Source organism: Trachypithecus francoisi, unplaced genomic scaffold (assembly GCF_009764315.1).
Source record: "Trachypithecus francoisi isolate TF-2019V2 unplaced genomic scaffold, Tfra_2.0 Lachesis_group1, whole genome shotgun sequence".
Lineage (NCBI taxonomy): Eukaryota > Metazoa > Chordata > Mammalia > Primates > Cercopithecidae > Trachypithecus > Trachypithecus francoisi.
The window spans coordinates 136,510,754-136,524,717 of NW_022681454.1; the positions used below are offsets into that span (position 1 = coordinate 136,510,754).

General features: G+C 46.0%; 1 protein-coding gene across 5 annotated transcripts in view; it reads left to right on the forward strand.

Moving 5' to 3' along the window:
• The first annotated feature begins 11,254 nt into the window (after positions 1 to 11,254).
• Positions 11,255 to 13,964, forward strand: part of MGST2 (microsomal glutathione S-transferase 2) — a 44,175-nt gene continuing 41,465 nt past the window's right edge. For 3 of the 5 annotated variants that reach the window (XR_004438136.1, XM_033215312.1, XM_033215311.1), the window contains exon 1: positions 11,285 to 11,627. Coding sequence is in view for 3 of the 5 variants with exons in the window: in XM_033215312.1 (XP_033071203.1) it covers positions 11,570 to 11,627 (58 nt within the window). In the remaining 2 variants the exon portion in view is untranslated. Of the gene's footprint in view, positions 11,628 to 13,964 lie in introns of all 5 variants that reach the window. The other 2 variants (XM_033215314.1, XM_033215313.1) reach the window with 2 other exon arrangements.

Below are 13,964 nucleotides of genomic sequence, written 5' to 3' on the forward strand. Positions count from 1 at the left end.
TCTCCTTCCAGTCCACCCTCTGACACACACACACACCTGTGCTCCATTCATCTAGCTAACACTTCAGGATCAGTCCTCAGCCAAAATGTCGCTTTTGTGAAGGCTCCTCTTGCCTCCCAGACATACACTTACATGGCAGCTGGGACCTCTCACAGCACTCCCCACATTGATCATGAATTAATTAGCTTTGGTTATGGCGTGTTAATGTGCATCCTCCTCACTCTGCTGTAAATACTGCAAGAGCAGGCCTGGCTGTCTCGCTCATCCCTGCGTCTCAACACTTAGTATGGAGCTTGGCATGCGGTAGGTACTCAGTGCGTTTGATGAATGAATTAATAAATGAATGGGCAAATGTTACTTACGCACATTCTTTTTTTTTCCTCGAGACGAATTCTTGCTCCGTCTCCCAGGCTGGAGTGCAGTGGGGCAACCTCAGCTCACTACAACCTCCACCTCCCAGATTCAAGTGATTCTCCTGCCTCAGCCTCCCAAGTAGCTGGGACTACAGACACGTGCCATCATATCCGGCTAATATTTTGTATTTTTAGTAGAGATGGGGTTTCACCATGTTGGTCAGGCTGGTCTTGAACTCCTGACCTTAAGTGATCCGCCCACCTCCGCATCCCAAAGTGCTGGGATTACAGGCATAAGCCACCGTGCCCGGGCTTATGTGCATTCCTATTTTCTGGTTTCTTCCTTCCTTCCTTTCTTTTTTTTTTTTTTTTTGAGATGGCAGCTCAGGCTGGAGTGCAGTGATGCAGTCATAGCTCATGGTAGCCTAGAACTCTTGGGCTCAAGTGATCCTCCTGCCTCAGCTTCCTGAGTTACTGGGACTACAGGCATGAGCCACTGCACCTGGCCCCCTTTCCTTGCTTTAGATTTTTCTCTTTCATTGCAAAGCAGTACCCTCATTCCAGTATGAATAAAACCCAGTTCTCAGATGTTTTACCAACAAGTCTGCCTGATCTTGAGAAACTCTTCAGACACTGCCCAGCTCTCTGACTCACTCCTTTCCAAAGAATTTATGCAAAGGTTTTGTTTGTTTGTTTGTGTTTTTTTTAACCAAGCCACTTTAAGAGCTAGAGGTACATCAAGGGATCAAATCAAAGTCCAAGGTGTGGTATCCGATTCCTCAGAATATTGATTAAAAAACGGGCATCCCCTTGGCTAGCGATTTCCCCACGACCAGGTGGAAACCTTGTGTCTTTTCTCACCCCTCCTCTATCCCCTCGCAGTTTCCCACAGGGATGCCAAACGTAGTGTCCTTTTCTGACCCTTCTCCATGGAATGTACGTCTCTGGGGCAGTGTCCGTGTTTGGCTTCTGTCTAGCTCTGAGCGGATCGGGACTAAGGGTTAAATCCTGGTATTTTACATTGGAGCACCTGTGGGTTTTGAGCAATTGACTGTATTACAGGTTGCTTACTGGAAATGGTCAATGTGTTAAAATCTCTGAAAAACTGAATTTTTATAGGACGTCATTTAGACATGATTTTGACAGTTTGTGTTAACTGTGTGTGTTAACATACACATATACAGTGTTTGTGTTCTATTTTCGCTGATGTACATCTGTAGGGACTTCTGGAAACCTGGAGGAGTAAGCTCTCACAGGGACCTCAGAGGGTGGCTTGCCTGGAAGCTGAGGTGCCTCCGGTGGTGTTATCCCAGCAGGTCTGGCAGTCCTGGATTGGCTCCCCCTAGCGGTTTCACAAAATATGTCATTTTGATAGAACTGCTTAAACTGCAGCTCCTAGCTCTGAATGTGTGCTGTTAGAATCCTTCTACTTGCAAATTAGGGATGAAATTAAATGACCAGCCAGTGGGACCTCTGAGAAGAGAATGAGAAATAGGCTCACGCAGGAGGGGGCGTGGAAAGGCGGATAAGCTGTTTTGTCTGGAATTCCTGTCCCAGACAGGTTTGTCTGGGAATGGCTGGAGACTGAAATTCCAAGGCTATCATCCTGTCCAAGTCCCAGAAGCGAAGGTGAGAACCAGGCACACTCTAAGGGCAAGCAGGAGGGAAGAGCAAGAAGAAAGAAGAAGAAGGAGGAGGAGGAGAGGAGGAGGAGGAGGAGGAGGAGGAAGGAGGGGAGGGGGAAGAAGAGGGAGGAGAAGGAGGGGAGGGGAAGGGGAGGGGGAGAAAGAAAAGGAAGAAGAAGAAAAAGAAGAAAGAAGAAAGAAGAAGAAGGAGAAAAAGAAAGAAAGAAAGAAAGAAAGAAAAGAAAAGAAAAAAGAAAGAAAGAAAGAGGCACCCAGTTTTTGAAGTTCCTTATCATCTTGCTAAGGTAGCTGAAGGATACAGTCACAGGTCTGCATGCCTAACAGTGGCACACTAGTGCTTTCCTGTTTGGGGTCAGTAGGTTTCTCATTTTGTTGTGTTTCATTTCTTTTTGTGTAGGACATGACTTGGCCTCTGACCAAGTCACATCGGTGTTTTTGTGAGTCATGTTCTAACAGGCTTGTGCTGTGTTGAAATGATTGTTGTTTGGGGTGTCAGCCCAGATGCGGGTTTAGCACCACATTTCAAAGTGAAGAAGAGCTGCTTTTAACTGTTTGTTCTTAATCCACCAACCTTTCGTGTTTTCTCATCAAAAGAGGGGTAGCTTGTCCTTTTCCTTTTGCCTTAACAAGCCCCGGAGAGACAGCAAGTAAAGCCATAGTACCCCTTTTCTTCTTCAAGTAGCCCCATCGCATGCTATGCTGTAGGTTTCAAGAGAGTAAACTCCCCTCTGGTGCATGGAAACCTCAGTAACTTCTCTGAGGCAGTAGTTGGTCGTCCTGGAGATTTTTCAGTTAAATCAGTGTTTATTTCAAAACGCCCTTGGTGATTCTAATGTGAGAATCACCGGTCTCCATGCACATTGAAGCCAGTGGGCGGGGAAGTACTGGACCCAATCAGCTGAGACTGGGCTCCAGCCACACTTCTCTGCTGGTGCATTGGAGCCTGTTGCCCCATCTCAGACTAAGATTTCCCTCCCATGTCTATCTGTCCTTCCCTCTTCTACCCAGGCATCCTGTAAACTCCTCCAGTGGAAACCAGCATTTCTCCTGGGTTGCACCCCTGAGGCCTACAGGTCCTGTCTCTCCCAGCCTCACCTCTTCCCTTCTGCTACTGCAGAATCTTCCACATCCCTTTCTCCTCTATCCTGGCACCACTGATGCTCACTTTGGGCACCTACCAGCTTATTCACCCCCTCAACAGCCCTGCCCCACTTTCCCTCTTTGGGATGCAGTGAAATGGAGTGATTAGTCAAGCTTCTGAAGCTTTCTAGATCTCAGTTTCAGTTTCCTTATCTATATAATGGGAATAATTTACAGCCTTCTAAGAGTTTTGTGCAAGTTACATGAGACCACGTGTGCTTTGCTGGTGTGTCGTAATGGATCCTGGATGAGGCCCAGACATCTGTGTGTTTCTATCACCTCCGGTGTGGTAGTAGTGGTATGGGCTATGCTGAGAAACATTGGTTAAGACAGTGGTTCTCCAGCTGGCTGTGCATTAGGATTATCTGGGAAACTTTAAAAAGTTCAGGTGCCCAGGCTGAAACTGAGCTAATTAAATCTGAAGTTCTGTATTTTTTAGTGACCTCTCCCCACATGATTCCAATGTGCAGCCAAAGTTAAGAGTAAAGGCTCTGGGGCAGCAGGCCTGGGTTGTACTGACTCTGGGCCAGTCACTAACCTCTCAGCCTCAGTTTCTCCATCTGAAGAATGGGAATAATATATGCACTTTGCTGTTTGACTATGCAGATTAGTTGAGATAATTCTGTTCAATGGTTGGCACAGGGCCTAGCACACTGCCCTCTGTTGACTGGATTTGGGAGCTGGCGGGGTGGGCATGAGAGGCTCCCATTAGAGTGAGGCCTTCTCAGCAGCCCTGGGCTCATCCAGAGCACCTCAGTTCTCTGCGCTCCAGACTGTTCCATCTCTTGCTGCTCTATCTGAGCAAGTTCAACAGTCAAGCTCTGAGCATGGCCTACGGGAGCCAGGGCATGTTCATGCCAGTGACCCTGTTTTAAAGCATCTAATACAAAATGTTATTCAGTTTAAAAACTTTGTAATGATTCCATGAAAAAGGCAAACCAATAGTATTAGTTCTTTTTATTATTATTATTATTTTTGAGATGGAATCTCAATCTGTCATCCAGGCTGGAATGCAGTAGCACAATCTTGGCTCACTGCAACCTCTGCCTCCCTGGTTCAAGCTATTCACCTGCCTCAGCCTCCTGAGTAGCTGGGATTACAGGCGCATGTCACCACGCCCGGCTAATTTTTGTATTTTTAGTAGAGGCGGGGTTTCATCATGTAGGTCAGGCTGGTCTCGAACTCCTGACTTCGTGATCTGCCTGCCTCGGCCTCCCAGAGTGCTGGGATTACAGGTATGAGCCACCGTGCTGGGCGTTCTTTTTGTTGTTGTTGCTTAATTGCCAATATGCAGTATGCTACCTAATTTATGGGTTCAAATTTGGTTTAAAATACAAAAGCAGGCCGAGCGCAGTGGCTCACGCCTGTAATCCTAGCACTTTGGGAGGCAAGGCGGGCAGATCACGAGGTCAGGAGATCGAGAACATCCTGGCTAACACGGTGAAACCCCCTCTCTACTAAAAATACAAAAAAATTAGCCAGGCGTGGTGGTGGGCACCTGTAGTTCCAGCTACTCCGGAGACTGAGGCAGGAGAATGGCGTGAACCCGGGAGGTGGAGCTTGCAGTGAGCCGAGATCGCACCACTGCACTCCAGCCTGGGTGACAGAACAAGACTCCTGTCTCAAAAATAAATAAATAAATAATAAATAAATAAATAAATAAATAAATAAATAAAAGTTTTGTTTCATGTGTGGTAACCTGGAAATATGGCAACCATTTATAATATTATTATTGTTTTTGGAGACGGAGTCTGTCTCTGTTGTCCAGGCTGCAGTGCAGTGTCACAATCTCAGCTCACTGCATCCTCTGCCTCCTGGGTTCAAGCGATTCTCCTGCCTCAGCCTCCTGAGTAGAGTAGTTGGGTCTACAGGCACGCAACATTATGCCTGGTTAATTTTTGCATTTTTAATAGAGACAGGGTTTCACCATGTTGGCCAGGCTGGTCCTGAACTCCTGACCTCAAGTGATCCGCCCACCTCGGCCTCCCAAAGTGCTGGGATTACAGGCATGAGCCACTGCTCCTGGCCATAATATTATTTTTGTGAAAATATGTGTTCTGAGGTCTGAATATTCAGCTTACAAATCCCCTTTTGGAACATGAGTTTTTGTAGAGTATGTGAGTGTATGAGTGTGTGTTTTGAATGTGTGATGGGAGTACATGAATGTGAATGTGTGAATTCATGAGTGTGTGTGTGTGTGTGTGTGAGGGTGTTTATGAGTGTGGGTGTGCGTGCATAGGAATGTGTGTGAATCTGGATGTGTGTGTGTGCGAGTGTGACTGTGTGTGTGGGGAGGGCTGCATGAGCTGAGAGCTGTCAAGAATGGGGACTTCTATTTCTCCTCACCAATCTCTAGATCCTGCTTTATTTTATCCTCTCCTAAGCCTTATGCAAACTTAAGACAACTCAGGTTGAGACCCTCTATTACTGTCAAAAGCCATTTTGAAGCAATTCAAACGCTCTGTTTCTATTCTTCTGGGAAATCTGTGCTGTCTCAGAAAATCTAATGGCATTCTAAGATCATCTGTTGCTTTGTAATATGGCCTTTTCAACAAATAGGCCTAGTCTCTTCTGCTTCCATCCAGGGTTGGAGGGCATCGGGATGGCAGAGAGAATGGGCAGGGTGGTGACACCTGTGGACAGCCGGCATCATGCCGGGTTCTGTGCTATTTGCTTCCCTCACATGACTTCATTTATTCATCAGAGGAACCCTGCAAGGTCAGTATTATTATTTCCCTTTGAAAACACATGTCCAGGAAGTTTAGCAACTTGTCCACCACGACACAGAGATAGGAGCTTAGATCAGTAGCTCAAACCTTGTACTCTTTTTTTCCTATACTACGTTGGTAACTGATCTTTATTTTCCTCGCCTTTCTTCTCTTTTTCTGTCTTTATCTTTGAGCCTTGATATGTCATTACTGGTGTTGGGTAGTGGGCAGTTTCTGCTGGAAGGTAGCTGGCATTCAACTATAACCTTTTGCCCTGTCTGGTCCAGGGCAAAGTCTCCTCAATGGGAATAAAATGCCTTTGCCTTCTTTAGCTCAGTTCTTCACACTCAGGGCTACAGAGCAAAATGCTGCAGTTTCTGAAATGGGAGAAAATATTCTGTAGGATGACTAAAATTTCCTAAATTTTTGCAACATGTAGCAAAATGGAGCATAATTTCAAATTGTGTTTATCTGAGCTTTGCTTAAAAACTTACTGTGTTAAAGCCGCTATTAAATCCAGCTACTCAGGAGACTGAGGCGGGAGGGTGGCTTGAGCCCTGGAAGTTGAGGCTGCGGTGAGCCGTGATCACATCACTGCACTCCACCCAGGGTGACAGAGTAAGACCCTGTCTCTAAACAAAACAAAACAGAAAAACTGCTGTGTAGTTACAAGATTCTTCAACTAGTCAGTACTTCTAGCAAGATAATGTAATGAACTCTGGGTACATGGAGAGTTATGTGGTCATAGACAATCGTGATCACTCTGATAGTTCCTGGGAAAGAGGTGTATTTTCTGTCTCTTTCTGCTACCTGGCCTGATGGGAGTGAGGACAGCTCTGCTGTAGAGATCAGCAGAAACCTGGATGATGTGCTGTCTTTTTTGGAAGGGTAACAAGTGAACAGAGAGGGTGAGACCAGGGAATAATCTGGGGGGGGGGGCGGGTTGCAATTGGTTTGAGGAAAAACCATTTTTTGTTTTTGTTGTTTTGAGATGGAGTCTTGCTCTGTCATCCAGGCTGGAGTGTAACAGCACATTCTCGGCTCACTGCAACCTCCACCTCTTGGGTTCAAGTGATTCTCATGTCTCAGCCTCCCGAGTAGCTGGGATTACAGATGTGCACCACTATGCCTGGCTAATTTTTGTATTTTTAGTAGAGATGGGGTTTCACCATGTTGGCTAGGCTGGTCTGGAACTCCTGACCTCAGGTGATCTGCCCTTGGCCTCCCACAGTGCTGGCATTACAGGTGTAAGCCACCATGCCTGGGTGAGGAAAAACATTTCTATAGTTTAATATATCACTTCTTTTAATCTGTTACCAAAATTATACTGAAAGAGTTACATTTAGAGTTTACATTTCATGAAAGCAGTCCTTTCACATGGTTCAGGTTTGTTTTTTGCGATCACATCTTGGCCTCTCTGTTTCACCTTACCTAGAGTATAATTTTGGTAACAGTGATTCAGTAATAACTGAAGTCCTCAGAAACTCTTTCAGGTTTCTTTTGAGTTTACATAGATTATAAAAATATTTTTAAAACATTTTACTATCATTATTGTCTTATTCCATTTTGTTGCTATAACAGAATACCACACACTGGGTAACTTACAAATAAAAGAAATTTATTTCTCACAGTTCTGGAGGTTAGGAGACTCAATATCAAGGTGCTGGCATCTGGTGAGGACCTTTGTGCCATGTCATCCCAAAGGGTAAGAGAAGGAGGGGGCTAGAGAGGGCCAAGCTCACATTTATAACAATCCACTCCTATGATAACAACATTAATCTATTCATGGGAGCAGAGAGCTCATGGCCTAATCACCTCTTATTGCCCTACCTCTTAATAACTACCATAATAATGGAAGTTAAATTTTAACGTGAGTTTGGGAGGGGACAAACATTCAGACCATAGCAATTACCAGTATGCTGTTTGTCCTTTTATTTTCCTTTTCATAGAAAAATGTAATAAATGGAACATACTAGAAGGATCTATGGGAACCACATTCAGGGAAAATGCCATTCCTCTTCCACCAATCCAGGGAAAACATACAGAGAAACTCTAATTTTTGTGAGTTTTTGTTCATGCTACGGCAGTATTTCAGCTGTGGGTCACCTGGAAATTTTATCACTGCAGAAGGTGATATTTCATTATCCAATGCTCAATTCTTTTATACTTTCGTAGAGGCAATAGCTACATATACTGACAATGAAGATGTTTTTAAATAGACGCATGGGGTTTTGAAGCACTTGAGGTTTTATTGATTAGTTGATTTTTAATTTTTTTACTTTGTGTCAACCTTCTCTGAGAATCTGGATTTGGGGGACTGACTTAAGATTGACTTGAAGGGCCGGGCGCGGTGGCTCAAGCCTGTAATCCTAGCACTTTGGGAGGCCGAGACGGGCGGATCACGAGGTCAGGAGATCAAGACCATCCTGGCTAACACGGTGAAACCCCGTCTCTACTAAAAACTACAAAAAACTAGCCGGGCGAGGTGGCAGGCGCCTGTAGTCCCAGCTACTCGGGAGGCTGAGGCAGGAGAATGGCGTGAACCCGGGAGGCGGAGCTTGCAGTGAGCTGAGATCCGGCCACTGCACTCCAGCCTGGGTGACAGAGCGAGACTCCGTCTCAAAAAAAAAAAAAAAAAAAAATTGACTTGAAGAAGTCAGTAGGGAACCTCAGGATTTGTCCAGAAGCTGGGAAGTTGTTGTTTTTAAACCAGTTGACTAGTACAGGTGTACCCAAGAGTTTCTCAAAATAAGATTACCAACACCCAAAAGTTACAGTCATCAGCCAGGGCCACAATTCTCTGCTCAGCTCCTCTTGCTGCTGTTCCTCTCTTCCCGAGCGGTTCTCTGACTTTGAGAGCCTCTGCCTGCCCACAGGTCTAGTGTAGACCTCTCCTTCAAGATCTGTCATTGGGAGGTTATTATAGTAGATGGTGATACAGGTTCAGGGCAGCTAGTTTGCAGTTTAGAATCTCTGCCATGTACTGAAGCCCAAAACTATTAAACTGAACATACAAGAATGTTTTGGTGCTGCCCTGGCTTCTTGGCTCTGTCTTCTTATCTAATCTTAATTGTCAATGATTTCAAGAGCACACAGCCAAGGAAGCCTGAAGACCAACAAGAAACTTTGAGCAGACCTGGCTTGCAACTATTTATAAAGTAATTTTGTTATTTCCTCTTCCCTATATATGTGTAGTTCCGTGAATTCTCCTTTGAATTGGTTATAACATCTTACTGGTTCCCTCATGAATGAGTTCCATAAACATTTTGATGTTTTCATTTTATATTGTATGAAAGGCATGATTTTTACCTCTGAAAGTATCTTTTAACATTAGGTACACTATATGCTAAGTACTTGTCTAGATACTTTATGTGTTTATTTTGCAAACACACAGAATACATATTTTTATGCCAGGTGCTGTTTTAAGTGCGCTATAAGTATTAACTAATTCAATCCTTAGAATAGGACTATATCATTTAAACTTCTCTTCAGCTCTTATTAACCCCATCTTATCAAATGGAGGCTCAGAGAGGCCCAGGGTTGTGTCATTAAACTGTAGGGTCTGTGTGAGGCTGAGGCAACCGCCCTCCCCAGCAGGCACTGGGACTAAATGTTTGTGTCCCCTCTGAAATTCATCTGTTGAGACCCTAACCCCCAGTGGGATGGTATCAGGCATTTGGCAGATAATTAGCTATAGGTGAGGTTATGAACATAGGCCCCCATAATGGGATCTTGCTCTTTCTCTCTCTCCAACATGAAGGTGTCCCTCTGCAAACCAGGAAGAGGGCCCTCACCAGGAACTTGATTGGCCAGCACTGTCATCTTGGAATTCCCAGCCTTCAGGACTGTGATGAATAAATTGCTATTGTAAGCCACCGGTCTATGGTATCTTTGTTATAGCAGCTTGAGCCAAGATACACCCTCTAATAGTGCTGTAGGATGGGATGAGGAAAGCCCCCAGCTTTGGTTTTTGGGATGTTGCATCTTTATTTTTATAATTTTTTTGAGGCAGAGTCTCACTTTGTCACCCAGGCTGGAGTGCAGTGGAATGATCTTAGCTCACTACAGTCCCAGGCTCCTGGGTTCAAGCAATCCCCTTGCCTCAGTCCCCCAAGTAGCTGGGACTACAGGCACGTGCCACCATGCCCTGCTAGTTTTTGTATATTTCTTAGAGATGGGGTTTTGCCATGTTACCCAGGCTGGTCTCAAACTCCTGAGCTCAAGCCATCTGACCATCTCAGCATCCTAAAGTGTTGGGATTACAGGCATGAGCCATGGTTCCGGCCAGAATCTGCATCTCTAAAGAGCAAAACAATTGTGTTAACAGAGGGGAGGGGGCTGTGATAAATGGATTCTGCAGAAGAAGCCCCCAGCTCTGGAGGCCTGTGCTCTACCTGGGTGGCATGTGGCTTGTCTGACAATGGCGAGGCCCTGGGCAGGTGTGGTGGCCATATGTGCAGTTTCCTACTAGGGGTTCCACTTAAATATTGGTCCATTTCTTTCCTCAAGGGTCCTCTTCCTCCTCAGAACATCTATCCTAGTTTATTTTTTATTTTTATTTTATTTTTTTGAGGTTCGCAGAACATCTATCCTGGTTTTATTTTTATTTTTAATTTTTTTGAGGAGGTCCTCAGAACATCTATCCTGGTTTATTTATTTATTTTATTTTTTTGAGGTGGAGTCTCACTCTGTTGCCCAGGCTAGAGTGCAGTGGCGTGACCTCGGCTCACTACAACCTCTGCCTCCTGGGTTCAAGTGATTCTCCTGCCTCAGCCTCCTGCGTAGCTGGGACTACAGGTGCGTGCCACAATGCCCGGCTGATTTTTTGTATTTTTAGTAGAGAAGGGGTTTTACCGTGTTAGCCAGGACAGTCTTGATCTCCTGACCTCATGATTTGCCCTCCTTGGCCTCCCAAAGTGCTGAGATTACAGGCATGAGCCACTGCAGCCAGCTGGTTTATTTTTTAAAAAATGGCTGGGCACAGTGACTTGTGGCTGTAGTCTTAGCTACTTGGGAGGCTGAGGTAGGAGGATCACTTGAGCCCAAAAGTTGGAGGCTGCAGTGAGCTATGATGGTGCCACTACACTTCAGCCTGGGTGACAGATCAAGACCCTGTCTAAAAAAATATATAGTAAGATTATTATCAGAGTCTCAAGGTGACAGTGAGAGGCAGCCTGGTGCAGGGGATAGGGCACAATTGGAATCTGCTAGACTGGGTTCAAATCCTAAATCGGCCATTTACAGCGTGAATAAATTAGAACTGGCTTAATTTAGCATTTAAAATTTCATCAGGATTAAGTAAGTACTTCCTTCTCACTCTTTCCACAGGAGGTGAGAAAGGTCTCAGCAAGGCCCGGGGAGGGAAGGGTGTGGAGATGAAAGGGATCCAGAGAGTCTGTGCACTGGCAGAGAAGATAGTGTAACTGTGGCGCTGCGGCTGGAGGGCTGGTCCCACAGTGAGCTGTAGCCCTGCCCGCTGGCCATGGGAGAGGCTTAAAACAAACACCGGAAGCAACTCCCAGCCCCATAAAGCTCTGTGACCGGCAGCGCCAGAGCTGCCTGCCTTCCTGACTTCTGTTCCAGGGCAAAGGTCATTTAGCCGCTTGAATCAGCCTTCCCCCCCCACCCCCTTCCCCAACTTTGTTTACCCGATAAGGAAGGTCAGCATTCAAAGTCAAGAAGCTATCTTCCCCTGCGTTCTACAAATAGTTCCGTGAGAAAGATGGCCGGGAACTCGATCCTGCTGGCTGCTGTCTCTATTCTCTCGGCCTGTCAGCAAAGTAAGAGGCATGGGAAGTTCGTGTGTGTGTGTGTGTGTGTGTGTGTGTGTGTGTGCGCGCCTGTGTGAGAGACAGGGCTTGCGGGAGAGAGAGAGAGGGAGGGAGGGAGATGGGTCCGGTGTTTTGTTTCCTACTTGCCCTTGCAGGTGGCTCTGGGTCCTCAGAGCACAGTCGCCTCAGGGTCACCCATGCTGCCTGCTCCCCTCCTTCCCAGGGGCAAGCAGAGACTGAGAACATTCCAGAGATTAGTTCTCTCAACTGGAACGCTGTGGGGCCTCAGAGCTCAGCGATTCTGCATCATCTGTGGTTACGACCCACAGTCCGTTAGGTTAGCCTAACGGACTAGCCTGCTAACCTGCAGAAAGTGGTGTGAATATTAATTACAAGTGTTCCAAAGGAAACGTGCCTGCTTCTAAACCTGGTTGTGATTTCTTGAACGTTGTTTTAATTAATGTGTTTTCTTAAATAAACTGCCTATGGTGGTATGATTATCAGGCTGAAAAAAACTTCCTTCAGAAATATGAGCTTGAGATTAAGTAATTAGCTCTAAATTTTAAAACAGCTTCCCACTAGGATTATTCAATATCCCGACTGCCTGGTTAAATAGAGGGCTTTTACTCCATGGGAGTCATGTTTGCTCAGTTCATATTATCTTACCTACAGTGTCAGCTGGGGAAAGGGGTCCCAGTGCAAGAGTGCAAGACTTCTTACCAGCCATGCATATTTCTTTGTATTTCCAAGTGTGCCTGTACCTGGAAATAGGGCCAAGCTGTAGACTGCTCAGGTTACACAAACAGCCAGAAGCAGGAAGGCCTCACAGCTGAGGATCCAGTCCAGGCCTCCATGCACGCTTAATGTCTTGCCTAGCCAGTTTGTTTTGAGATTGTGTGAAGATCTTGAACCTTCAGACTCACGTTTTGTGGTTTGATTCACACAATCTGTCGTGGAGAAGAGCAGGCTATTTGTTTCTAATTAAAGAAACACTTAGACCTGTTAAAAGGAAAAATCCTAGGCAAATTACATTTAACTGAGTTTAATTGAGCAAAGAACGAGTCACAGTTGGGCATGGGGAACCGGAATAGATTCAGAGAGACTCTGGGGCTGCCACGTGGTAGAAGAAGATTTATGGACAGAAAAAGGAAAGTGACTCCCAGAAAATGGAAGCGTACAGTTCATGATGTATGGAGGAACCTTTAGGCTGAACTTAAAATATGTCAGAAGGCAACTTTAGGCTAAACCTAATTTAACAGGTGTAAGGCGACCCATCCTGACTCACAGGTGCTACCAAACCTGCATGAGCCTTTATCCTAGGCCTGCAGAGGGCACAGGAGCAGGTCCACAGATGTCCCAAGTCTGACAGAGGTGCTCATCCTCCCTGTTTGCTGCTTGTGCAGGAGGCTGTGTGAACTGGGGCCAGAATGTCAGGGGGCTGGATGGAGCGGGGAGGTGGGGGGTAGGGGTGGGGAGAGAGGAGAGGAGACTAGGTGAATGATGATTAATGGTAGACAGGGAATGTTTAATAAGGCGTTAGGGCTGGGCATGGTGGCTCATGCCTGTAATACTTTGGGAGGCCAAGGCAGGTGGATCACAAGGTCAAGAGATCAAGACCATCTTGGTCAACATGGTGAAACCCCATCTCTACTGAAAATACAAAAATTAGCTGGGTGTGGTGGCACGCTCCTACACTCCCAGCTACTAGGGAGGCTGAGGCAGGAGAACTGTTTGAACCTGGGAGGGGGAGGTTGCAGTGGGCTGAGATCGTGCTACTGTAGTCCAGCTTGGCGACAGAGCGAGACTCCATCTCAAAGAAAAAAAAGATGTTGATAAAGAGTTGAACTCTGTAAAATATTTGAAAAGATGGGCCGGGCGCGGTGGCTCAAGCCTGTAATCCCAGCACTTTGGGAGGCCGAGACGGGCGGATCACGAGGTGAGGAGATCGAGACCATCCTGGCTAACACGGTGAAACCCCGTCTCTACTAAAAATACAAAAACTAGCCGGGCGAGGTGGCGGGCGCCTGTAGTCCCAGCTACTAGGGAGGCTGAGGCAGAAGAATGGCGTAAACCCAGGAGGCGGAGCTTGCAGTGAGCTGAGATCCGGCCACTGCACTCCAGTCCGGGCGACAGAGCGAGACTCCGCCTCAAAAAAAAAAAAAAAAGAAAAGATGTATTCTGAGCCAAACATGAGGGATCAGTGGCTGGTGACACAGCCCCACGAGATTATAAGAACATCTGCCCAAAGGGGTCTGGCTACAGATTGGTTTTATACATTTTAGGAAGACATAAGACATCAATTCATGTAAGATGTACATTAGTTTGGTCCCAAAAGGCGGGATAACT